Here is a 27,545-nt window from a genome sequence, read left to right on the forward strand (position 1 = left end):
GCGAAAGTCATTAGTTTTTGCAATTTTAAAACTCTTGTATTGCGACATTCAAGCTGGAGTTACAAGCATTATTTCCAGAATAAAGGCGGGCGCGAAATACTCCACTAATCTTTATTGGCACGTCTTGAAACGCTTCTGTAATATTCACATGTTTATTTTACTCTATATAAATGTTTTCTAAAAGTTGGCCAGAAACGTAGGCGAATTTATAATCCAAATATCGCTATAATTCTAATGAAAAGTAGGTTTGGAAATTTGATTCCCGGTGCTAGCACCTAAATAAACACAAATGTATAATCTACATAACAATATTATTCTAATAAAAACTAGGTTTCGAAAATTGATTCACGATGCTATGCACCGAAACTAGATCACAATGATAGATTTGTTGCCATCTCTCGGAATGGCCTAATGCGCGAGAACGGCAGTTTTATTAGAGTCGGTATGCGAGGTATGCAATTCAATTTTATTTTTATCTGGCGTGTATGGAGTAAACATGAAACAAAAAAATCGTCTGCTTGTTGGATCTACTGCATTGTATGAGGCTCAAAATTAGCCTAATCTTCCGTGTGAAACGTTCCGTATATACAAAATTATGGAAATACGGAATTCATACGGCGTGTTACGCACCTAGGCGTAAAAAATTTTCACAAAAGTTAGACAAACAATCCAAGTGAGTTTTCAGAAAAAAAAACTTTTGAAACAGTTTTTGTGTTTTTGTCTTAAATGAAGTGCGAAATACGACCCCCCGTATGTTAATTGTATGTTTCCCGTATACTCCGTATTTACGGATTTCATGGAGATCATGATTTGGCGTGGCTCGCTGTCATAGAGAGATGAAACCGGCCTGAAAATGTTTTAACGTAATACCGCACAGTTTCAGCATGTGTTGGGGGCATATATCCCTGATTTTACTCTCGCAGTGTGTGAGAAAAGTCACAAATATTGTATTTGCATATTTCTGTACATACTTAACGTGTGAATAGGGATGTTTTCCGCCAGCTTAACGCACCTTTGCATCTCTAAGGTGATTGTATTAAAATATTGGGATCAGATTGAAATCGCAGAATTGCTTATTCAGAGGTAGAACTTGCCTTCACTTTACTGAGGCTATTTTGAACGGAAACATGTCTTCAAAACACGGGAATGCTGCTATTACAGACGAAAATTTTATAGACAAGGATCCACTCTCCTTGACGTAAAATATCCTCTTGCTGGCTCTAGGTTGCTTCAAAGAATAACTTACTTGTCGTCACAGCAACAGACGCAGAGTAGATCGCTACGGCCCCGATCATTTGCTGAAAAAAGTATTTGGTTTTGCATCTCTACATAGTCCAATTTTACGTTGTCAGGCAATGCGTGGCGTTGTTACTTGTATAAATGCTTCTACGTCTTAAACAACAATTGTGCCGCGAACTTACCGACAACAATAGGTAAATAGTCGATGCCATGATGGAGATTACGGTGTTGTAGCGGAGTCTCACGTACTGCAAAGGAAGCACCGCAAGAAAATACACAAAGCCGAGACAGATAAAATTAATTATTTCCTATTTTAATACTTGCAAGTTTCCGGCTCATGATAAAAAAAAATATGAAATCACGTCTCCATGCACTATATTCGGTAGTGTTACAATCCTTAAAAATTCATTTCTCTACATCACGGAGGGCACTAAACAGCACGCAAGTGGCGTAACACTCGGTGTTTATTAGGAAAAACAAGAAAAACACATTGGGCAATAGATGCACCTGTATAAAGACGGAAATTTGGGCGAGACAGAATACGTTCATCTTGCACAGCGTAAAAAACACACGGGACGCGAGTAAGAAATAGACACCACAAACACTGATACACCACAAGCGTTTGTGGTGTCTATATCTTACTCGTGTCTCGTGTGTTTTTTATGCTGTGCATGATGAAATGCACCTGTGTATTACATTTACTTAATAATGCTTCTATCGGTCACCATCTCTCATCTATTCGAAGGCGACGGCTCGCCAACTGTTTCATCTTGTTGTGGGTCCCACGTATGAAATGAGCATCGCTTGAACTTCTCCCGAAGCCGTGGCTGGCGATATAGGCACTGGGAGATTTTAAGTACTCCGTCCGCGTTCAACGTACTCTCCTTAAGGTGTCGGAACGAGGAAGGTGATTTTAAGGACAGGTGTCAGTTGCAGTTCAGTTAAAAGGCAATTGGGAGATCTTAATGAAAACTATAGATGTTGCCAGAGCCGTTTATAATCAGCATACTGTAAGCCCAAGCGGGCTGAACAAAGTGCAAAATACATGTCTTAAAGGAGCACTGACACGAAAATTTTATGTTACACTTTTGTTGCTTTTATCGATGCCTAATGGTCTGGCGAACCTGAAACAGCATTTGAAATACTTCAGTGCACAATACTTAATTACATTGAACGGCCTGAAAATCGTTGGTTTCAAATTCCCGCGCTTTCATCCGGAACGGGGCATATGGCAGAAATGCTACTGTACGTCACTGGAGCCCGCTTGAGAGGGTGTTGTGCCCGCTCGCCGCTCGTGGGGCCGCGCGCTTTAAGTAACGTCACGAGGTTTTGACGAGCGCTACGCGTCACTTCTTTTGGCTTCACGGGGTGATGTTACGCGGATGTTCATTTGCTGAGTGCCGTTACGCGCGCTGCTTCGTCGGCGCGATCAGTCAGATCCAATTGAACTATGTTTTTCGCGTCGCAGGCCGCTCATATTTCAGCCAGGGTATTCGGTTGAGTGAAGGAAGTGAACTGTGCAAAAATATTACGCCCAAAATTGGTTTCAGTGCTCCTTTAACTTCTGTTAATTACCAAGCAGACGTTAATTGTTTCTGTCCTTTTAAGGAAATCTGTACCAACAGCAAACTTTTTTATCCGCTGGTTCTTGCTGTAAATGACGTAATGGGTAATCGGTGTGTGGTCATCGGATCCTAGAAATGACAATAGATCCTAAGTCCTAATTTAGGTCCATTGTGGTAAACCGGGTGCACACATTTTGGCCGGGAGTATTTATCACGAGTTATAATTGGCTCAAACAGAATTAGCGCAGCTGTCAAGAATAATAGAAGTAAAAGAAATAATATTTCGTGGGTTTAGAATGGCAGTCATCGAGGAAGGGTTGGAAACACGAGGAAGCTCCAAGGCAGCAAAAAGGAAAGTGGATATCGTCATGTGAACATGGTATCACTATTAGAATATGAACCAGATAATAAAAATAGCGGAACGAGTTTACACCAGGCTATACGCCAGCGACGCCAGACAAAATGGGTACTACCGAACGAGCCTATCAGGCTACAAGCTTAGCTTGCGCTGTTCATCCAGTAACTAAAGAGGAAGTAGAGAAGTTTTTTAAGGGCATGAAAAGAGGGAAAGCTGCAGTCACGATGACGGCATGCCCATAAACCTTCTAACGAGGGTGGAGATATAACACTAATTAAAGCTCTCTAAACAATTCTCAGAATATTCCAGGACTTTCGAGGCATGCTAAACCTGGAAAAACGCTGACATAACAACGTTCTTGAGAACTTTAGACCCATAAGATTACTATCGATTGTATACATGTTCTTTACGAAGATATAGTGTGACGCCTAAACGACAGCCTAGACTTCCAACAACTAAGGAACAGGCTGAGCTTAGGAAAGGATACGCTACAATGCATCACATACATGTCATCAACCAAGCAATAGAAAAATTCGCATAGCATAATTTCACTTCACTAGACATTTATAGACTACAAAAAAGCGTTCAGTTCAGAAGACACCACGCAGCGATGGGCGCCTTAAAAGAGGAGACATACGTACGACTCCTCGACGACATATATGAGGAATGCATGGTAGGAGAATGCTTTTGTAGCAGCACGGACCGTCGGCTGCTGAAGGAGGCGAGGAAGGAGACGTAGAGCTGGTTTGCATTTTCAAGACAAGACTGTTTATAGGGAGGCGAAGCCAAACTTTGCCAGGCGAGGGCAGCGCTGCACTCTCCCCTCCGCGGGTGTACGCGCTGGGTGCCGCTGTTTTGGCACGTGCTTTTTTCGCTGCGCGCGTGCTGCATTTTTTGCGCTAGGAAGAGGGCTGGGTGAAATTGTCTTTTGACTTATGAAACCATTCCCGTCAGCACGTGTCCAGCAAGTTCGGTTTAAACGTAGAGTAGTTGCTGAGTTCGTTTTTGTCGACCTTTGTCTTGCCATCAGCTACAAACCTGCCGCTCGACCGCCAGACTGCCGCGATGATTTTAAGGCGGGAAACGGGTTGTTCGGCGGTCGCCGGCTGCTGTCTTTTCATCTGCAAGGCGACGGCTGTTCAGCTGGTAACAGAGTACTTTTCTCTTGTTTGTTACTCCCTTCGCGAGCTCGCGCTTTGGACGTCCGGATTTTCTGGACTGCAGCAACACTGAGGCTTGCAAGAATGTAAGATAAACGTGATTGATTATGGTAATATGTTATTTCTTACTCTTGAAACAGTCAGCTGCATCTTATAAAAACGCATTATAAATGCACACGCTAATTAAGGGGCGCGCTGACAGCCCCGCATTTCCATTTTACTTGTTCATGAAGAAATTTTTGTTCGCAATGTTTGTCACCCGCTTGGAGTACAAGTATGGGTTAGAGTGACAGTTCGCGGAAACAACATAACAGCTTGTGGCGTAAAACTTTTATTACTATTAATATGCAGAATTTGGTGTATACCTCTTTTAATTACCAGTATTTGTAAATGTGGGAAAAAACGAACAACGCAGCAATCCCGTCAAGACCACAAGTCACAATGACAAGACGAACCAGAGCTACTACAGCCAGGTAAACCGCTAGACACTATTTTTTTAGCCCTTGCAAAATGTTAACCAATTGTGTTATATATGAACGATATCGAACGGCACCAGCTAAAGAACTCCTAAGTTCATTTATTATAGCGGAAAACAATCATTGACAGCATGCATTAAAAAGTGTATAGGGGAGGACCCCCCAACCCCTATCTGTTTCCAGGCAGCCCGAGCAACAGAGAACTAGTGTTCTCTTCTGGAAAATTCCTTTGTTCCCATTTAGCTTTCCCCCTCTGATAAGCATCAAAATCAGCGGAGGCAGACTTGGGAGCCAAGCTGTTCTGGACGCGCCACAGCTGTTATCCACTCTTTCGTCGATGCCGTGTACCACTGAAGGGCCACATGTTTTCGTTTATAAACGCGGCATCACTGCACAGGCGCAAATGCATTGCCCTCGTACCAGCTGCACGTTCTGCCTTTCTTTTTAGTACAGACGGTGAGAGCAACAACAAAAGGGCAAAACTCTATCTGAATCCGTGCCAGAATATAGCAGTTTTGCATACTGCACACAAGGCAACCATATTTTATCGCCGCAGTGCCTACATGGTCATAAGGCACGGGAACATAACAGAAAACAGGCGTTGAACGTTGGCGGAGTCCCGAGTCCTGACAAGATTTTCTGTTGTTACCACTGCAGTATCACCCTCACTCCCAGCGGGTAATCTGTGGGACGAACGTTGCGAACAATATTTCTTTAAAGATATTAGCAACACAGGAATGCGGTGTTGTCAGCGCACACCTTTAACAGCATGTGCCTTTTTAATGCGTCTTTCATAGGATGCAGCTGATCATTTCAAGGATTAGAAACAATGAGTTAACGGGAATTTTTGTAAGACTCAATGCTTTTGTCGTCCATAAAATCCGAATGTTCCAAGTGGTATCACGTGAAGAAAGTAGCAAACAAGAGAAAAATGCGCTCTGACAAGTTGCAAAGCTGTCGCCTGGACGACAAAAAGACGGCAGCAGACGACCACCCAAGAGCACGCTTTATCACGTGAAACCGCCAGGGCTCTCGGCCGTTCGAGCGGCGCGTAGTAGACGACGCGTCTCTAGCAGACGACAAGACAAGCACCGGCAAAAATGGACCCAGTAGCTACTCTACTTGTAAACTGAACTTGCTGGACACGTGCTAATGTGTATGCTTTCATAAGTCGAAAGAAAATTTTTCCCGGACCTCACCGTAGCGCGATAAATGCAGCACGCGCGCAGCGAAAAAAGCACGTGCCGAAGGGGCGGCAGCCACCGCGTACTCCCGTGGAGGGGAGAATGCAGCGCCACCCGGCGATCGTTCCGGAGCCTATTTCCAAAAGATGCGTACGCCGCGAGGTACCCCCGACGAGGGAAACAAGGGGAACCCCTGCGTACTTCAAAAGAGAGAGCAAAAAGGCCCCCCAAGCGAGCAGACGACAACGGCGCCAGGACTAATGCCAGGAGTCGGCCGGACAACACGTTAAGCGCTCCCTTGAAAGGCGCCCGTTGAAAAGGGCGCGGGAATGACCCCCGGCATAAGCCGGTGGTGGCGTCGCCAATACGCGTCTGTCTCCAGAAAATATTCACTAAGCTTGACTCGAACAACATAGATTTACGAATAAAATGGGACTGATTGAGCCATCTTAGCTATACAGGTGACATAGTCTTGCCAGGTGAATCTGCTGAACAATTCCAGAAAATGATTGAAGAGCTACAAATAGAGAGTTTCGCCGCAGGGCTTGAAATAAACATGAACATATCTAACTTAATGACACATAAATATGCTGAACGTATTCTTTTCAGCATAGGCAACGCGAAACAACATGAAGAAGAATATAACTACCTCGGCAAGAGGGTCGGTCTTGACCCCAACCATGAGAAAGAAATCCGGAGCAGACTACCATTGGGTTGGGGTGCACTCGGGAAGCATTTGCAACTGATAAAAATTAAGCTTCCTCACTACCTAAAAAGAAAAGTATTCAGTCAGTGCATCCTGCCGGTGATGGCATACGGGGTGCAAACATGGCGCTTTACTGAACAACCTTAAAGCAAACTTAGGTCCGCAGAACGTGCCACGGAGAGAATAATCATAGGAATAACCCCTAGGGATGTGAAGGGAACAGTGTGGATTAGAGGTAAAAATGGGGTAGAGGAAATCCTAGTTAAAATTAAGGGGGAAAATAGACTACGGCTGGCCATGTAGTACAACAAACTGAATACAGCTGGACCACGATGGCAACGGAATGAACACCGAGAGGTGAAACTAGAAGAAAAGGAAGGCCAATAACTCAGTGGCGAGACAAACAAGGAAAATTTCGTGGCAACCAATAGACTCCGTCAGCACAGGGTAGGAGCGGGTGGCGGTCATTACGAGAGGGCTTCGTCCTGCAGTGCCTCCGACACGGTGTTGATAATGATTGTGATTATAAATTTAAGATGCTTAGCTTCTTGAAACATGGCGGTGGTTGACTGGCTTTTCTCTTTACAAGAAAACATTTCGGTGCTGCTAGGCTCTCATGATGATTTAATTTAGTTATTCATTATTACTCGTACGGGTCTTAGGGCCTAGTAGCGCATTGTAAGTAGTGTCTGACAGTAGTTTTGAACTTCTTAAATTTGTATTATCTGTATTACCCTTTATTACCTGTGAATGTTTGCTTTGTGCTTACCTGCAAATACTTTTAGATTGTAGGTTTAGTTTAGAGTAATTTTTTTTGTCGCACCTACATATTAAGTAGCATTGTGCAGCTAGGGATTCCTGTATTTTGAGATGGCATTAGTGTGTAGTCCCAATTTTTTCCGTCTTTTTCAAGCTCGACAAGTGGAATACAAATGTGTTGGTACGTTTTTATTGGCACACCGGCAACAATGACGTCGCACGTGATTTAAATCATGTCAGGCACTTTTGCTTTACACGTCTCATTAATTGTATATGTATCTAGAGTAGATTTGTAAAATCAAGAGAATTTTCTATATATCGAGAGTGAGAATGAAATTGGTGAAAGATCTCAGGTGTTCAAAATTATTCCGGAGCACTCCAATATGGCGCACCTTACAACCTGTGTAGTTTCAACGAGTTAAACCCCATAATCAATCAAAATGAAAGTGTGCCCTTGCATTCACTTGTATGTCTGAAGAATGACTACTGTCAATGCTCAAGAGATATTATTAGGTCATACTTTTACCCTGAATTTGGTGTCACCTGTTTGGAGAGCTAAAAAGCATCTGATTGTGATTGTAGAGGTTTAACGCGCCGACGCAACGAAGGCGATGAGGCGTGCCGTAGTAGAGGGCTCCGGAATAGTTTTGACCACCTGGGGATCTTTAACGTGTGCCAAAATCTCGTACACACGAGTTTGTTTGCTTTTCACCTTCACCAGAAAAGCGCCCGCCGCGGCCGGGTATAGAACACGCGACTTAGTGCTCAGCAGCGCAACACACTAACCACTGAGCCATCACGGCGGGTTGCTAAAAAGGTTTGCTGCTCCTCCACCTCCACGGCGCGGAACGACTCATGAGTATTGGTTTACACACATCATGGTGTTTGGTATCGTTGAGGAGTAAGAGAAAAACAGGATTTTAGGGGCGAAGCTCCTTAAGTCATGGGTCTGTCCATCCCTTGTGCTTCGTGGTACGTGACCGCCGCATGCTTTCGGAGATGTCGCAAAGTGGGCCGCGTTGCACGCGCAAGAACCGGCTGCAACCGGCAGCGCAAACTCGGCACCGGGAGCGCGAGCTTGTCTGTGTTCGCCAACGGAGGCGCGAGCGCACGTGCACTGCGAGGGGGAGATCGCGCAAGAGATCCCGCCACGAACGCAGGCAGTCGTTCGCGGAGATCGAACGAGACGCAAGGACCTTTGCTCGTTTCCTCTCGTCTTGTTCGGGCACAAGTTTGCCCTAAATAAAAGTTCTTTCTTTACCGTTGTGTCCCATCCTACGTGACAAATTGTGGTGGAGGTGCGGGGTAGTCCTCAATGGCGCGGGGTCTTTCACCAGGTCTGGGCCTGGGAGCATTGACTCCGAAAATAAGTTGATTTGTACAATGTACGCACACAGTCTTACGTCTTCCTTAATAATGTAATGGGCGAACTTTCACGGAAGAGTTACGGTTACCGATGATCTCCCCCTCTCGAGCTTCGCCCCACTTATCATCATTCATTCCGTGGATATGGCGTGATTTTTTTTAGAAGATGCCATACAGGCCGATAATTTAAAGGTTATTGTTCTACATGCTTTTAGCTGAAAATGTTAACGCAATAAAATGATTCTAACAAGAAAGTTGGTAAGAAAGAACTTTATGACGTTGTAAATATGAGGCAATCATTGTCAAAGTTTCGTACTTTGATTATGGCATGTGTACCTTCCTATAATTAGCAGCCCAAAAAAATTGAACGAATTATACAGACCATGGCGGGTGCTGACCAAGAAACAAGGAACATTTTTTAAGTGCGAATGCACTTCTTAAGCGACCCTGAATCACTAGTCCACCGCCGTCCGTCCATCCGCACCACATACCCACTTAGGGCGATTGGCCAAGAAGAGCTCCTAATTTCTTTAGCACATACCCACTTAGGGCGATTGGCCAAGAAGAATTCGTTCGCATCACCCGTGCATTCCCACTTCCCCATCGACGACTGCTGCTTCGCCAGGAGCGGAAGTCGGGGCGAGTACTGCGGCGTCTACCTCGTCGGTCACATCTACGCGAACCTCGTGTCGCACGCCGTGTCCACCTCGCCGGTCAGGGACGAGTCGCCGTACAGTGCCGTCTACACCGACGCGTACTCGGGCGACGGAATCGTGGTCGTCACCCTCTACCTCGCGCCAAACATCTCGCGCGACGACGTCGTCGAATACGTGGACGCGGCTATGGAGAGTGTGGCCAGGCGCGTAAAGCCCTCGGACCCGGTCGTGGTTGTTGGGGACTTTAACGTGGACGTGCGAAAGGGCGGCGAGTGGTTGATGGAATACATGCTCGCCAACCACTCCATGACGTGCCTACCGCTAGAGGCTCCCACCACCATCAACGGCAGCTACATCGACCTGGCCTTTGCGAGGAACTGTCTGATACGCGCGGTCTTGCAACAACTCTTGACCGTACATTTCAGTGGCCACAAGGCGGTCATAATGACCGTCAACTACAACGACAACACCAACAAGTGCTGAATAAAGAATACTGTCGTTTCACTTTACTTGCGTGCGTGTATGATCTCCTCGAACATACACTTTAATTCACCAAGATTTCCAGAGAACGACTAACGGGGTGTGTGAATCCCCACTTGATCACGCGGGGGTGTTAAATGCAACTAACGGGCGAATGCCAACACAGTTCAACATAACACCCCCTCATAGCATCACCCGTGCATTCGCACTTCCCCATGCTCCCCTTTGGGGAAATGCGGGTGAATTTTTTGGGGGTGAATACAAAAAAACACGCGTAATCTCACAGCGATGCCAGCGGTAAAGTCTAAGTTAATACCATAAACTACGTGAAAAGAAGACCGTTAATATCTAAAAACAGCGATTTTATCTCTTTATTCGCCAAGATGGGCTATCTCCCGGTGAAGGAGGGCCACCGAAAGTAAACTCCGGCAATCGCCCCCCAATGTTAATGGCTGATGCCTCGTTGATATCACGGGATCAGGCGTCTCAGTATCATTTGAAGATCCGTGTTGCATTAAAGTTACGGTACCAATTGCAATTAGCCCAGTCCGTCGCGAGATTGTTTTCAGTTTTTGTGCGGATCTAGTAAGCATTTTCTTTAATTAGGCATTCATTTTGACCTGAAGGGGTTACTTTGAGGAATTTGGCAGTCGGGCGTAGATAGGATTCAGTTGTAAGAAAAGTGTAACCAAAACTGACCGTCACTGTACAAGAGAAAGAAATGCCTCAGTCTAAAGATGTCTCGTGCAATGTCTACAAACTACAAACGATCTCAAGTAGCTAATGTCTTCGAAGTTGAAAATTACTCCGTAACCTTATATGAATTAATACGTTTTTCTTGACGTACACTTCCAGACGTGCTGGATAATGTTTCAAAAAATTGTTTTTTCTTTGTTACTTAGGTCTGCACAAAAACGCTCAACTGTGTCCGAGAAAATAGCCATCAGCAAAAACAATGTTGTTCTTTGTAGAAAGATCGTTATTTTTAAAGTATACTGCAGGATATTCACTGCATTTGTAATGTAAAACTAAAAAATTCACCCGCATTTCCTCGAAGGGGGCATGGGGAAGTGCGAATGCACGGTTGATGCTATGAGGGGGAGTTATGTTGAACTGTGTTTGCATTCGCCCGTTAGTTGCATTTAACACCCCAGCGTGATCAAGTGGGGATTCACACACCCCGTTAGTCGTTCTCTGGAAATCTTGGTGAATTAAAGTGTATGTTCGAGGAGATCACACACACACGCAAGTAAAGTGAAACGACAGTATTCTTTATTCAGCACTTGTTGGTGTTGTCGTTGTAGTTGACGGTCATTATGACCGCCTTGTGGTCACTGAAATATACGGTCAAGAGTTGTTGCAAGGCCGCGCGTATCAGACAGTTCCTCGCAAAGGCCAGGTCGATGTAGCTGCCGTTGATGGTGGTGGGAGCCTCTAGTGGTAGGCACGTCATGGAGTGGTTGGCGAGCATGTATTCCATCAACCACTCGCCGCCCTTTCGCACGTCCACGTTAAAGTCCCCAACGACAACGACCGGGTCCGAGGGCTTTACGCGCCTGGCCACACTCTCCATCGCAGCGTCCACGTATTCGACGACGTCGCCGCGCGAGATGTTTGGCGCGAGGTAGAGGGTTACGACCACGATTCCGTCACCCGAGTACGCGTCGGTGTAGACGGCACTGTACGGCGACTCGTCCCTGACCGGCGAGGTGGACACGGCGTGCGACACGAGGTTCGCGTACACGTGACCGACGAGGTAGACGCCGCAGTACTCGCCCCGACTTCCGCTCCTGGCGAAGCAGCAGTCGTCGATGGGGAAGTGGGAATGCACAAGTGATGCGAAAGAATTCTTCTTGGCCAATCGCCCTAAGTGGGTATGTGGTGCGGATGGACGGACGGCGTTGGACGCGTGAGTCAAGGTCGCTTAAGAAGTGCATTCGCGCTTAATAAACAGAAATGCAGTTAGTGCATTTAACCATAACCTTATCTTCAGCTTTGGTCGTAGAAACGACTCCTACTAGCAGCCACTGAGTCTGTACCGAACTAGTTTCTAATAGGAGGTATTCATTGAAAAGTTCAGCGGACCGTTTCCACTCTTGGCAACATTGACAACAGTTATGGACATGGCCGATGCGGAACGGACATGGCGCGGCTTGTGCCACCGTGCCCGTACGCCGAAGAAAAGAGACCGGCGCGCACCGTCCGCACCTTTTCAAACAGATTCTCTTCGGTGCTGTGAGCACACATGTTATAAATCGCACTCTCATTGGACTCGTGGCTTCACTGTGCGTTAGGTGATGTAGACTTTGGAACGTCCAACACAGTTCATGTATTTAGCACTAACAAATACCGCCATCCCGCGGAGCCCGACGTAACCCGTAACAGCGCACATGCGCGGTTGCGTGCATGCGCGACTCGACAGTGAATACAAACCATCTGGTACGAAAAAGGTCTTTTATAACTTAGCGAAAGCCTTCCAGAATAGTCATGAAAAACTCAAAAAATATTTTACTAGCACCTGGGGAATATTTGACAGCAAATCTTAAAACTAGAATTATAATTTCTTCCCTTCGAGATAACTGTGAACTTTCCTATGTTGATGGCGTTCTTTACTTGTCGACTGGTTGCCGTTGACCTAGCATACATACGCCAAGTGAAATTTCGTAACAGATCAGTAACTTACAATGATCACTGCAATACTGCTTTCATATTTACACATGGGACAGTCCACTGTACATAACCAGGCTTCTCAAGACATTTTAGAATATTTTTAACGGTCAGGTAATGTTCAGAAAAGCAATTTTCAGAAGAGTCAGCTTTTTCTGTACATGCATAATGATATTAGCAAGAGCAATAGAGTTCTTCCGTCATTCTGACAGTTTCCGGCGCAGTCCCCTCTTCATATATCTGCGTACAAAGGCCCGAACTATGTAAAGGAGACGTCGTCCGCGCGCTGTTTTGCCTTACCCTGTGGATCTGAACGTATTGGGAAAATATACTGGAATGAAGCAGGTAACAGCCAGCCCGGGAGCTTTTGGAAGTATTGTACCGTTAACAAAAGACGCAATGCGTGAGCGATAGAGCCACAAAACAAAAGGGCGAAAAACTGGCTCTGTTCATGCCATCCTCTCGCAGGTTTTGTTTTTCTTTTGTTATTTTGCCGTCATTATCTTTCTTTATCTTTTTTCTAGCTTCGTTCTTAATTTCTTTCGTCCTTTCGTTCTTTTGTTCCTTCTTTTTTTTATTTGTTTTGCGTCCGTTCTTTTCCTGCTTTCATTTCGTTCTTCTGTCATTCCTTTTTTTATTGTTGTGTTTTTGACTCGCTTTTGCGTTTTTCTCTTGGTGTCATTCTGTTATTTTATTTTTCTTTTCGTTCGTGCCCAGATAAACGCGTTAGTAGGGCTTCATCTGTTTACACTAAGCAAACCGCAAAATTTTATTGCGTCTCCGATATGGCGGGAGCAAACTACGTTGGAATTTCGGAGAGATCTGTGTGACGGTTAGACTGAAGTAGGAGGATTAAACAATGAGCACGTCATTTCGTCTAGCGGAAATTTGTGGCTATTCTAAAGCATTGCTTTCCCTGTGAATAAAAGTTTTACTCTATAGTTCGCGTAGTCACATAGAACGCTGTTTCACAGCGGTGATCAACCAGCGGCTGTTCCATGTAATATTCGCCCTCTTAAATGCTTGTTTTGTCATTACCAGAGGTCGGCGAACTCATTCATGAGTCCACTCAGACTCATTTGGACTCATCTCACGCGTGAGTTTGAGTTTGAGTGAGCGCGAGGCTAGTGTGGCATGGTGAGTTTGAGCTTGACTGAGTTTGAGCCGAGTGAGCCCGACTGAGTTTGAGACTGATTGAGTTTGACTACAGCTGAGACCTAGTGAATTCTGAGTCCATTTTGAGTTCTGAGTACATTTTGAGTTTAAGTCCATTTTGAGTTGATGAGTTTAAGTACACTTTGAGTTCCGAGTACATATAAGTTTTGAGTCCTTTTTGAGTTTGAGTACATATGAGTAGCCTAGCAGGCAGCTATGGTTGGCTGTTAAGTTTCATGCGTCGCTGTGGGCTCGGAATTCAGGTCACCTGCAGGTACGGCACCATTCGCACCCGTATTATCGGTTGCGAGGGAGGGGGTGTCTGATTTTTTTTAGTTTCTTGTTGAATTTTCCTCCCCCTAAGCACTTGCTGTATACGAAGTTTTAGAGGCTGGGCGCGTGAGTGGCAATTGACTGGTGAGGTCATAAAAAGGGTTGTCTTAACTTTTCCTCCTGATGGATCCACTAAGAGGGTGGGAAAGGGCGGTGGGAAAGCACACTGCGGCGCTTGCTTGCTGGTTGTTCGCCTGCTACTGTTAACGGCTTGCTATACTAGGGGTCACAAAGGAAGAGGTGAGAGCCGAGGGGAAAAGGGGTGGGGGCGGTCCCTTCTGCAGTTTCAAATAAATTAGCTGCGCTGACTGGGCAACGCCCTTTAGACAGAATAATGACTGCATTAGATTGTGTGAAAAGTCAAACTGATGACGCTAAGGCGTGTAAGGTATCAAATGAAAGGTCCCAATGAACCGAATCACATGGGGTAAATAAAAAAATGCTTCGTTAATGTAGTCATCAGGCAGTCATAATGGGTCATAGATTGGGGTAGAATTCAAAATGACGTATGCTACGAGGGCATATGGGTAATCAAATTCAAGGTTTCGATGTGGGGAATCATTAGGGACAAAAAAGAGTTATGGTTATATCATGACGTAGTCATGGTTAGTCATACATTCGGTTAAAATTCAAGTTCATGAGGCTAGGCCGTGTAGCGTAACAAATAAATAAATAAATAAATAAATAAATAAATAAATAAATCAAAGGTCTCGATGAGGGTAATCACGTGCTTCTTGATTATTATCATGACATACTCAAGATGGGTCTTTAATAAGTGAAAATTCACAATGACACCACAGGGTGTGCGGGGCATCAAATTGAAGGTTCCGATAAGGAAACTCACGTGGGACAAAAATGCAATATGGGTATATTATGAGATAGTCATGGTTAGTCATTGATTGGTATAACATTCAAATTGATTCCGCTGGATGTGATGGGTATCAAATTAATTGTCCTAATGAATGGAATCACGTCGGAGAAATACAAAAATGATTCCTGGTTATAACTACGAGATAGTCATGGCGAGTCTTATATTGGGTTAAAATTCGAACTGACCCCGCTAGGGCGAGTAGGGTATCAAATTTACGGCCTTGACGAGGGAAATCACGCGGTACAAAAAAAAAGACCTCGTGGTTTTAATCATGCGATAGTCATTATGAGTCATAGATTTGGTTAAGTTCAAGGTGGGGCCGCTAAAGCATGTGGGGTGTCAAATTGAAGGTTTCAGTTAGGGGAATCGCGTCGGATATATAAATAATGCGTCCTGCTTACAGTCACAGAGTCATGGTTAGTGTGACTGGCCTGAATTCCATATGATCCTGCTAGGGTGTGTGGGGTATCAAATAAAAGATCTGGTCTAGGGCGATCACATGGGGCAAATATAAAAATGCTTTCTGGTTATAGTTATGAGGATATAGCAAAAGGAATCTTTCTTTAATTGCTGGGTCGGGTTTACCCAAAATTCCTTGCCAACCCGCAACGAAGTTGTGCTATATGCATGCGAAGGCTTGTCCAGAGATGTCCATCAAACGGTATATAGTAATAAAAATATTGCCGTCTAATTACTGAGTCATCGATGCAGGACGGCATGGGATAACAACAAAAGCCATGTCAAGCTCTCGAACTTAAATCACCAGACTCAAAAACATTCTGCTAATACCTGCTATTCAAACGTTACTTCATCAATTTCCCCGCTTCCCAGCAAATAAGCAAATCCTTCGACACATATGGTGTGGTGGAAATTGTAGACGACCATAGGTAACAGAGGGAATCAGAGCTTATCAGAAAGGCGAATTTCGCATTTGTTTATGAATAAGCCTTGCGGCCGCGTTTCGTGTCCGTAATTTTATCCCCACAGTGTACCAACGTGCACTCGAATCCAGAACTGGCCAATTACATGTGAGACATTAACTCCTTGCAAGAATGTAGGAGATAGTGAGGCAACAGAGCCACCAAGACCTAAACATACATTGCCACAGAAGGAAAACACTTCAGAAAAATAGGAAGCACAGTTTGTGTGTGCGCTCCAACTGATTTTATTACAATATGAAATCAGCGCAAGATATCAAAACTAGCAAATGATAACAATGTAAAGGAAAACAATAAACTCTCGCTCTGCAGTTTTACAACTTCTACATATCAAACACAAAGAAAGAACAGATGACTGACGCAACACACACACACACACACGCTCGCAAACGCGCACGCACACGCACGTGCACACGCACTCGCACACGCTTGCATGCTGGAAGTACGGTGGCGGTAATTGCTTACAACGATAGCGTGGTGCTTTTCCCAGCAACGAGAGCTCATACAACCTAGAAAAGGCTAATAAAACTAATACAAGTGCCTCAGCAAACAACAAGGCACTTTTCTGTTTGTCTTACGCGATTTCCCTTCTCGAGACCCTCAATTTTATTTCCCACATTCGTTAGCGCCACATCTCTGAATTTTCACCCAATCTGAGACTATTCATGACTCCCGTGTTACACGGTTCGCCATTTTCTATGTTTGCTCTTTTTATTTTGTTTAGTTTTTTAACAATTAAATTGATCAATTGTCTACAGTTACGCTTTTATTTGCCGTTTCCTGATTACATCTTTCGTCTCCTGTGAAAGTGTACCAGTATCCTGTCTAGCCATAGTGCCCCCGACTTCTACTGCACACTCCTTGATAATGCGTGTAAGGTTGTCGCTGGCTTCCTGTGCCGTAAACTCGGCTGACAGCTGACAGACTCGGCTACCGCAGCTGACAGAATAGAACTAGCCGAGCTCTCGAAGTTAATCAATAAGCGTAAGACAGCTGACATCGGAAGTATAATATGGAGAGGATCGAATACGCTGTAAAGAACGGAGGTAGCCTGAAAGCAGTGAAGAGACGTCTTGGCGTGGGGAAAAATCAGATGTATGCACTTAAGGATAAGCAAGGCAATGTCATCACAAATAGGGATAAAATAGTCACAGTGGCCGAGGAGTTCTATAGGGATCTGTACAGTAGCCTAGACATACAGGATAATTACGAACGATACAGTAGCTCGGAGGAGATAAACATCCCACCAGTAACGACCGAAGAAGTAAGGAAGGCTTTGAAAGAAATGAAACGGGGCAAAGCACCTGTTGAGGATCAGATAACAGCAGACCTCTTGAAGGATGGCGGAGAAATTGTACTTGAAAAACTGGCAAACCTGTATACGCAATGCCTAATGACCGCAATGGTACCGGAATCTTGGAAGAACGCGAACATCATCCTAATCCATAAGAAAGGCGACATGAAGGACTTGAAAAATTACAGGCCGATCAGCTTACTGTCAGTCGTCTACAAGGTATTTACCAAGGTAAACGCTAACCGAATCTCTGCAACTTTAGATTTCAGTCAACCTAAAGAACAAGCAGGGTTCCGTAAAGGCTATTCAACAATGGACCATATTCACACGATCAGTCAGGTGATAGAGAAGTGCGCTGAGTATACTGAACCCCTATACATAGCCTTCATAGAATATGAGAAAGCATTTGACTCGATCGAAACCCTAGCAGTCATTCAGGCATTACGGAACCAGGGGGCAGATGAGCATTATGTAAGAATACTAGAGGATATCTACAATGGGTCCACAGCTACCATAATCCTCCATAGGGAGAGCAGTAAAATACCTATAAGGAAGGGTGTCAGACAAGGAGACACAATCTCTCCAATGTTATTCACAACATGCTTACAAGAAGTATTCAGAACGTTGGATTGGGAACAGGTGGGAGTAAGGGTTAATGGAGAATACCTCAGTAACCTCAGATTTTGCGGATGACGTTGCCTTGCTAAGTAACTCGGGGGACGAATTGCAAAGCATGCTTTCCGCACTGGGCGAACAGAGTAGAACCGTGGGACTGAAAATTAATATGCAGAAAACTAAAGTAATGATCAATACCCTCGGGACAGCACAGCAGTTTGAGATAGGTGGCGAGGCAGTGGAAGTGGTAAGCGAATATATCTACTTAGGCGAAGTTGTGACCCCAGATCCCAACCATGAGGCAGAGATAATTAGAAGGATCAAAATGGGGTGGGGCGCATATGACAGGCGTTCTCAGATAATGAATAGCAGCCTACCATTGTCGCTGAAGAAGAAAGTGTATGACAGCTGCATCTTACCGGTACACACCTACGGTTCAGAAACTCGGAGGCTCACTAAGAGGGTTCAACTTAAATTGAGAACGACTCAGCGGGCAATGGAGCGGAAAATGATAGGTGTAACATTAAGGGACAAGAAGAGGGCGGAGTGGGTCAGGGAGCAAACTGGTGTTAAAGACATATTAGTGGAAATTAAGAAAAAGAAATGGACGTGGGCAGGGCATGCAATGTGAAGGCAAGATAACCGCTGGTCATTAAGGGCAACAGAGTGGATCCCTAGAGAAGGCAAGCGTTGCAGGGGGCGGCAGAAAGTTAGATTGGCAGATGAGATCAAGAAGTTTGCGGGGATAAATTGGTCACAGTTGGCACAGGACCGAGATGATTGGAGAATAATGGGAGAGGCCTTTGCCCTGCAGTGGGCGTAGATAGGCTGATGATGATGATGATGATCATGACGCTTTTATAATTATTACAGGTTGAACGTCCGTGGTATCTGCTTTTTTCTATAAATGCAGGGTGTTACACGATCCTCGCAGGGGTTGGAGGAGGGCGGTACTCGGCAAAGAATGCTACGCATTAAAAAAGCAAAGGCATGTCAATGAACGCCTCGTGCTTCAGAGATTCGCGGAGACAGTTCGCTTTGACAGAAGGCGTTTTTTCAGGATGCAGAGCAAGAATGCACGGAACCGCAACTCTAAACAGCTTCGAAGTAAATGAACGGAGCAGTGAGCGCTCGTCCCCTCTCCCAATTTTGCTTGTTTCGACCCAGGGACCCAGTACACCATCGAGTCTGGACCGCCTCTGTCATAAACACAAACACTGAGCCTACATTAAGAGTTTGGTATCCAATACATACGTACAATTGCTTGCAACCAGCGCTAGTCATCATGGGCCGCAGGTATAGCTGTATTAAATCTTCAGCGAAAATTGTTTCCGACCTCACAGGAGCTACGGTGTCACGTCGTGCCGAGTGCAAGAGTTTGAGCTCACGAATTTGCACCCGTAATATTTTTACCACGCTTGAATTTGAAAACACTGAATGCTAATAAAACCAGAGTCCATCTCAGCCCGAGCAAATTTCTAGCACGAGAGAGTTGTGAGGCCATTTGAGTTCTGACTTCTTTTGGAGTTATCAGCCCATTTTGAGTTCTGATTTCATTTTCAGTTTTGAATACATTTTGAGTGTAGAGTCCATATTAAGTTTGAGTACATTTTGAGTTTGAGTACATTTTGAGTTTTGAGTACATTTTGTGTTTGAGTACATTTGGAGTTCTGAGTATATTTTGAGTTCTGAGTATAATTTGAGTTTTGAGTACATTTTGAGTTTTGAGTCCATTTTGAATTTGACTACATTTTGAGTTTGACTACATTTTGCGTTTTGAGTACATATTGAGTCCAATTTGAGTTTGAGTACATTTTGAGTTTTGAGTACATTTTGAGTTATGAGTACGTTTCGAGGTTTGAGTCCATTTTGATTTCGAATACATTTCGAGTTTTGAGTTCATTTTGAGTTTAAGTACATTTTCAGGTCTGAGTACATTTTGAGTTTTGAGTCCAAGTGAGTTCTGAGTTTCGCGCTCAATGTGAGTTTGAGTTTGAGTGAGCGCAGATGTGCTGCTCAGCATTGAGTCTGAGTTTGAGTGAGTGGTGATTCTAAAAAAATTGTGAGTGAGTTTTAGTGAGCCGCGCCAACTTTGCCGAGGTACGGTCATTACACCCAACATTATCGGAAATTGTTCCACAACAGGCTTGACATTATATCTTCAATCAGAGCCTTTACGCTCGAATTTGGTTACCATTTCAGGCACAAGCGAGTAAAAAGTTTGTTTCTGCCGCATCTGTGCGTCAAGTTGCCCCTTTAGGCGAACTGTTACTGCAATAATGGCAATAAATCGACCACCACCAATGTACAGCGGACCCTAAAATTAATAAAATAAATTCGGCCGTTATTGATGATAAACACTGGGAAGGTTCAGCGTTGAGTACCCAGGAAAAAGAAAGGCAAGGATGGATATGGCGTGAGCTTTGCTTCATGCTTACCTATGGCAAGTACCTTTCACTCAATTTTGTTAGGAAGCTGTACTGCATCATTAACATAGTAAAATTGTATTGATATTTGATTGAAATATTCTAGTATGTTCCCGTCGTAGTGTGACAAACATTTCTTTCATAGTAACCTACCTAATGTTATCCCATTTTATAGCGGAATTTACATTTTTGTCTAACATTTTCAAGGAGCCATCAACGCAAAAGTTGCGAAGGTTTACGGCACCTGGGAAATTTTCTTCTACGTTCGTCGTCTAATAGGCAGGGCCCTTTTCATAGCAGGACCGCATATTTAATTTTACTTAGGTACTGGCGGCCTCATCGTTTGGAGCGGCCTGTACGTTTATTCATGACGATAACAACCCTATCGATTCAGCCATGTTCATGGTTACACATAAAACCTTCTCAAGACTGACCAACCAGATATGCTCTCGTTTGCACAACGACCCAGAACCCTTCCAACTATCAGTCGGTTTTTCTGTAATAAAACTGGCGAGGCGCTTCGAATAAATACCAAGAACTAAACGCCAAAACTGGCTCCGGTGAACTTCCCCTGGGCGCTCTCTTTTTACAGGGGCCCAAAAACATTTTGCAGGCTCCTCAAATAAATGATTCCAGTGTTACGTCCGTCAAGGATAAGCGTACATATTTGAGACGCTTCTTGTAAAGCGACGATATGCGTTGACAGAGGTATTGCTGTAATAAAAATCAGCCTCGAGATATGGTGTAGTTAGTAGCGAAATTCGGTTTGACCACATTTGGTCAAAGTAAACTATATTTTTGTTTTTTCATGGGACATCGTGCTACTTCCGCGTTACCCTAGGCTGGCTTATCGTTCTCAGCGCAGCGTTCCTTCCCAACCGTTCCCATGCTCGTGCAACGGCTTTTTAGTGCCATGCACTCCAAACGGTGTAACACAAATACTCTAAGAGACATATACAAGGTTATGGAACCTTCGTGAATTTCATTTTTTAATTACGCAGCCAACCCGCCATATCTGCTATGACCAAGAACCCAGTGAAGCATGCACACGATCCAACAAGGCGGTTTGACCTGGAAATCCATTAAGAAAATCCGAAGCCAGACGCTCGGTAGAGTAGCCGTTCACCCATTTTGATCTGCTTCCACAAATGAGTTAAAGAAACATCACCTGGAAGCTCGGAAATTCGGTAGGACAAGGTCGTCTTTGTAAAGGAACAGACAGAAACCTCATCGCTACGTTGCAATATGTCCTGAGAGACCATACCACATTTTCCAGAGTAAACGAAGGCTAGATGACGCCTGCTAACAACTTCTTTGTTCTAGGGTAATCACAGCAGAGTAATGCTTTGTAACAGCTGTCTTCCGTCCTTAGACTATGCTCGTGCCTTGCTAAACTTCATTGCGCAGCAGAATTGATGCTACGAGAAGCAATCGTTTGCTTCGCCGGGATCCCGTCTGGTGTGATGTACTTGGAAATTATGTTGAGCAAAAGGATACGGGTTCAATTCGCGGCTGCGGCGGCCGTTTTCCTGATCGTGGTGAAAAGCGAAAAGCGGTCTTGTGTTCGTGGTTTAGACGCACGTTGAAGATCCCCAGGCGGTCGAAATAATTCTGGAGCTCTGCACAACGGCACGCTTCCTCGCCTCATCGCCTGTGTAGCGTCGACGCGTTAAAACTCATATTCAATCAATAAATTAGACTTATATCGTACTGGAAAGTACGACTTTTCCGGGCTTACAGAGCTACGGGGCGGAGTGTCTGCCTGGCTGAACAATCAGTGACCATTTGCCTAGCTCTCACCATTAGCTTGGAAGAGTTTGCGGATAAGGATGTTGTGGGTCTTTTCCAGGAGCCCCTAACAGCCTCCAAACGCCCCCTGCCCCGCCAATCGCCTCCTCCAGTGGCGTAACTAAGGGGGGTTACTGGGTACAAGTGCCCCGGGCGCCACTTGGGAGGGGGCGCCGAGCCGATTCCTCCCGACATGTGCCTGAGCAGGAGGTTGCGTTCTATTTCCAGCCGCAGAAGTTATTTTTCTCATGAAGGTAAAACACCCAAACACCCAACAAGCAACCGGTCAATGACCAACGGCCAATTTAAGAAGTTAGACGATGTTAGACGAAACAGGCAGCATTCTGCATTTGTTGCCTCGTTTTTTTCGCTCAGATCAACTATCATTTTTGGAGAAATAAGGAAATTTAACAAGTGGAAGGCACCAGAGATGATTACACTTCACGAAAATGCAAAGAATCACCGAATGCATTTCACCCAGTGGAAAAAAATTGCAGAGGACATCTTCGTTTGGGTCTTAAGACGTATGACACGATAGCGTTATTTGGGCTTCCAGTGATCGTTTTGGAACTAAGTTGCTGCATTTACGATGTAGGTTTCAAGAGAACTGAAGGTAAGCGAATGGAGAAGAGCTAGCAAGAAGTGTGCTCAATCGCCGTGTTCCAGAAGAGACTGAGACCCTCCATGCCTCTGTGGCTTAGGATGGGGGCGTGAAAGGATGCGGCTGCAAGGTTTTTGTCAGTGTGAGGGAGGGAGAAGATAATAGTGTAAGTGTTTCAAAATGTTTCTTCTGTAATTTCTGTGTCGGACTGAACGATTTTTTTTCTTTTTTGTGAAGACAAGAGAGAGAGAAAGTTGAGATCTTTGTTGCAGAAAAATACTCGAGCGGTTTCGGAAAAGGGGGTAAACAGATGAGAGATAGCTCAAAGGTGGAACTGGAAGTCTAGGCGATGGATGCAGAAAGTCCTTCCCTTGCCCTGCAATCAGCTCGCGCTGATCCTGAGATAACGAGATGGTCAAAACTGTCTCCGATGTTTTAATGGATGTAAAATGTGTGATTTTAGAGTAGTTCGCCCGTGAGCATACCCCTGTACATGCCTAGGTTACCGAGAAGAGGGTAAATGTTTCCTCGAATTTAGCGGAGTTTTGAGCGATTTTCACAACCAACACCTTCGCCCACATTTATTGGTAGACACTTGTGTTGGTTTATCCAGCTCAGAGTTCGCAATCCTTCGACACGGAGACCCCCTTTATCATGGGGGAAGATTGTGTTTGTAGGCGTAGGATTCCGAGACGATAACGTTACTCTGGGAGGGGAGTGCTGTAGTTTTTGTCGAACGTAGCACGGTGTGCGAGTTCTCGGACCTTTTTTCCGTGCCTCGATCCCTTCAAACCCTTGTGCCTGACTTTCCTAGTAACGTCTTTCCTTTTATTCATTACGGATTGACATATATTCACAAATCTTTAAGCCATTCTGGCAGTAACGAACAGTGTAACGCCCTTTGAGAGTTCATATAATGTTACACTTCTGCTTGCTACTTCAGCTGTTGGAATTCCCAAGAGGATGGCTCCAACATCTGCTTCTTGGTTCCTGTAGGTGGGAGAGTCATACATTCCCAAAGATTGCCAGAATAGCCACGTACGACAACTGCTGTCTTTTACTATCATAAATCCCACAGTCGGTGTATAGTTTGTTCCCATATTTCCCATTCCTTAAAAAACTAGATCCTGTCACATTTCCTTTTATTGCTTAGGTTTGAATCCACGCTTTTGGTAAAAAAATGTTTAGAGCAGCAGCTGGACCGGTGACATGACTGTGATGGCCTGCACCCGATAATTCCCCATGTGGTGTGGAAGGGATGGTACTGCATTCGATACGATGACCCTGCCCGATTTCGCTTTCCGAGCCACGCCCTTGGTGCCAGGCAAACAATTTGTCTGGTTTTTTAAGTATGTTTCGAAGACACAATTTTAGGACCCATTCACGGTCAGCATGATCAACAGACCATTCAGGTCTACGTCAGGACTAAGGTCTTCACCCGCTGCTGTGCGGCGCTGCCCAAATTATCTCTTTGCCTCCGAATTTTCTGACTTCTTCACTCCATTGAGATAAAAGCCGTCCCCTTTTTTTAAAGTCATCTCTGTCTGTACATTCTGTTGCGCTTCTGGCCCACCAGCTGTCAATATGTCTCCCGCTAAAAATTGCGAAGTGGAGGGCTGCCTTATATGCTGTCCTGATGATGATGTTCATTTGATCTTCGCTGCGGTTAAGTTACGGTGGCTCAGTAAAATACACCTTATGATGTAGGGCTTCTTGAGTCTTATCATTTCATCTCTCATTCTTGCACTTCTCTTTGTTAGGCGTTTCATAATGTGGGCACGTGGTTACAGATTTTCTTTCTTTTTTGGTGATTGTGAAACTGGTTCTGCCGCTGACTCTAGGTTACGGCCAGGATTCATACGCGAAATATCTATGGAATGATATCCGTGCCTATTTTCAGGGTGACTTCTAACTTTTCCCCGTGTTGCCTTGTGTTGTCTGTCAAACACTGCTCGCGCCGCGAACAGAACCGCGGAAATATCGAAAATAGCTGGAACATTTATGTATCAGTCGCCATACAGTGGGTTTTGTTTCAGTTGGTTTCTGCTCATATTGTATGCTTTCTTGATTTATGAGTGATCGGCGTTAATCTTTTGCCTCCTGTTTTGGATTGGTGACCCAATGCTGGGGCCGGCATCAGTTAATTTGAAAAAACCCGCTTCGGTGGCAAAGTGGGTGCCCTGGTTCGATTCCCGGCCGCAGCAGCAGTTTTCCTCATGGAAGCAGACAATAAAAACGCCAGTGTGCCGAGGTTTCAATGCGCGTTAAATATCCCCAGGTTGTCGACTTTATTCTGGAGCCTTCCACTAATGCGCGCACTGTATCCCGGATGTGGCTTAAACACGTGAATCACCAAAAATTTAAACTTTTACCTTCGGGTAGTGAGGTTCTTTTATTGTAATGGCGCTCGGGCACGACTGGCGACTGTATCTACCGAGCATGCTACCACCGGCAGGACGGAAAACAAACTTCACTGCGCAGGCAGGGAATATGCTGAAAATGCGTGTCCTTTCTTCTATATCTGGCGTAGCAATATTCTACTGCTTTCCAAACTTCTGTTGACGTTGCGTCATATTCCAGATCTAGGCGAACACTGGCAACTCGCTTCCTCACTCGTAGCTGCCGGGTGGCAGTGATGTATTTCCGTGGACGCTTGATGGGCACGGCTAATAGCGGATGGCTAGCAGGCACGGGTAAATCGAAATCTGAGCCAAATAACGCAATCGCATAATAATATACTAGTAATAATGCCTATCATTATTATCAAGAGGGGCGGGGTATGATGTTTGCCATGGGCACCGTGCTATGTTATTACGCCACTGCATTCCTCTGATGACTTTCAAAGCCAATTTGCTTTCTCAGAACTGCTACGATCGCTCAACTCGTCGCTGAAATTAAAGCGAAAAAAAAAACCTCGCGGAATCGCGGTTGTGTTATCATGTCGTACGAGCTATTTAAGGACTCCTAGGCGGCGTTCTTGGACATACTACACGTTTAAAAAATGATGTATTTGTTAATAGTGGTGTTCGATTTTGTGGCCAATGTGGTGTAGTGCGTATATTCAAATCGGGAAAGTGTACTACTGCTCTGACCTGTCATAGAACACTACCCGTGGTTCCCAAATACGCCGTTCGTTCGAACGAATAGCCGCCTCACGAATACCATGATGACTTCAAAACAACAGGCAATACCATAGTGTTCAGATTGGATTGCAGCAGTACCGCGCTGCAGAGGGTGACCTGTCTGTTCAATCAGCTATCTCGCACGTTTCACCCCCCAACCCTCCTGAGAGGGACCGCTGTGGCCACCGACACTTTTAAAGCATGGGGCATGAACATGCTGTGGATGTGGATTTCCTTTCATTTCCATATTTTACCGGCATAGTGTAGGGCCACTGGGCCGGAATATTTCAATGGTTTTCGTTTCTTGACAACTACATTTAGCAAGTTGCCACCATAAATATAAAACCTAAGCACGAACGCAGCAGGCCTCCCAAAAGAACAAAAATGTGGATCACTCGCCCGCAGTACGGCGGGAGCTTTTGGCGTGCCAAAGTTTCTGCCACAAAACTGTTCAGATATTGCTGCACTTTTTAGTCATAAACACACGTTATACTAAAACTTAACAAAGCGATTCGGTACGGATGCCACGCTGAAACCTTCAACTCAGAAAAAAACGCTATATCGGGTAAATATTCTCGCAAATAATACCTCATAAGGACTTCGAACATTGTATTACGATTACACAGATTTTAGTAAATTGCTGCATAAATAAGGATGTTTTTTAACGTTCGTCAATCCTCCTGTAGGGAAGTGAGAAAAGAAAGCTTCCTTACCTGAAAGACGGATGTTACTTTGAGCTCGTAGAAAACCGGAACTACGACGCAGGTTGCCATTGGAAGAAGAATTAGGTTCAAAGGAACAATCCAGATGATGTGAAATCCGTAAGCGTACATGTGCGCCGGAAGTCCAATAATGCCTGTCGCCGACGCGAGACTGGCCAGGACGGATAATGCTAAAGGAAGGACCTGCAGAGACTTGCTACCAAGAAAGATTTCGTCCGTTACAGAACCATGGAGAACGTTCTTTTTCATAGAAAAGTACAAGCCCACCGCGAGGCTGGCGCCTGTAAGTAGCGAGAAAACCGCATAGTCCGCAGCTAAGCTCATGTCCTGATAGTATCGCAGGCTAATGCTTGCCGTCAGCCGAGTTTATCCAGGTTGGAGCGAAAACGCTTGTCGCGCACGCCGACACTGTCGCATGTGTTTCTCTGAACGGTCATGGAGGCGCTTACAGCTGGTAGGATAAGCTGGAATTAATAACAAAAAGAAAACTGATTTATAACCTGGAATGTAGGATGAGTGCTACAGCTGTACGAAATGCTTTTGTATCAGTGAAAAGAAATGCGAAAACGTATTCCTTCGAAATCACAAGTTGCCAGCGGGAGTGGATCTTATAAATTTAAAGACGTTTTCGCGTTCGCATCTTATTCGAAAATAGCCAGAACGACACTGAAATCATGTGATTTTGGTTGCATACATACAGAAAAAGAGTAACTGCTGTAATTCGTACGTTTTTTTTTAATCTTCATTGTAGCGCATTATGCTTTGTGACATTGTCTTTTCGAAGTCCGGTATCGCGTCGGCGTCATATCAATTTACTGGCAGTGCAGTCGTAAAACAAAGAGGGTGATCACTTGCCTGGTTGCGAAATGAATATATATATATATATATATATATATATATATATATATATATATATATATATATATATACATAAATACATATATATATGTATATACTTATATATATATATATATAAATATATATATATATATATATATATATATATATATATATATATATATATATATATATATATAGTATAAGTAACGAGTCGGATACACAGTA

At 44.6% G+C, this 27,545-nt stretch overlaps 1 protein-coding gene across 1 annotated transcript in view; it reads right to left on the bottom strand.

Moving 5' to 3' along the window:
- Positions 1-26,907, bottom strand: part of LOC144146632 (sodium-coupled monocarboxylate transporter 1-like) — a 130,963-nt gene extending 104,056 nt beyond the window's left edge. Inside the window, exons 1-3 of the mRNA XM_077678569.1 lie at positions 26,472-26,907; positions 1,422-1,487; positions 1,247-1,298 (exon numbers count right to left, since the gene is read on the bottom strand). Coding sequence (XP_077534695.1) covers positions 1,247-1,298; positions 1,422-1,487; positions 26,472-26,804 — 451 coding nt within the window. The 5' untranslated portion in view covers positions 26,805-26,907. The remainder of the gene's footprint in view (positions 1-1,246; positions 1,299-1,421; positions 1,488-26,471) is intronic.
- Positions 26,908-27,545: the final 638 nt, after the last annotated feature.

The sequence above is a fragment of the Haemaphysalis longicornis genome, unplaced genomic scaffold (genome assembly GCF_048455015.1).
Source record: "Haemaphysalis longicornis isolate Haplotype H1 unplaced genomic scaffold, Haemaphysalis longicornis Haplotype H1 scaffold_7, whole genome shotgun sequence".
NCBI lineage: Eukaryota > Metazoa > Arthropoda > Arachnida > Ixodida > Ixodidae > Haemaphysalis > Haemaphysalis longicornis.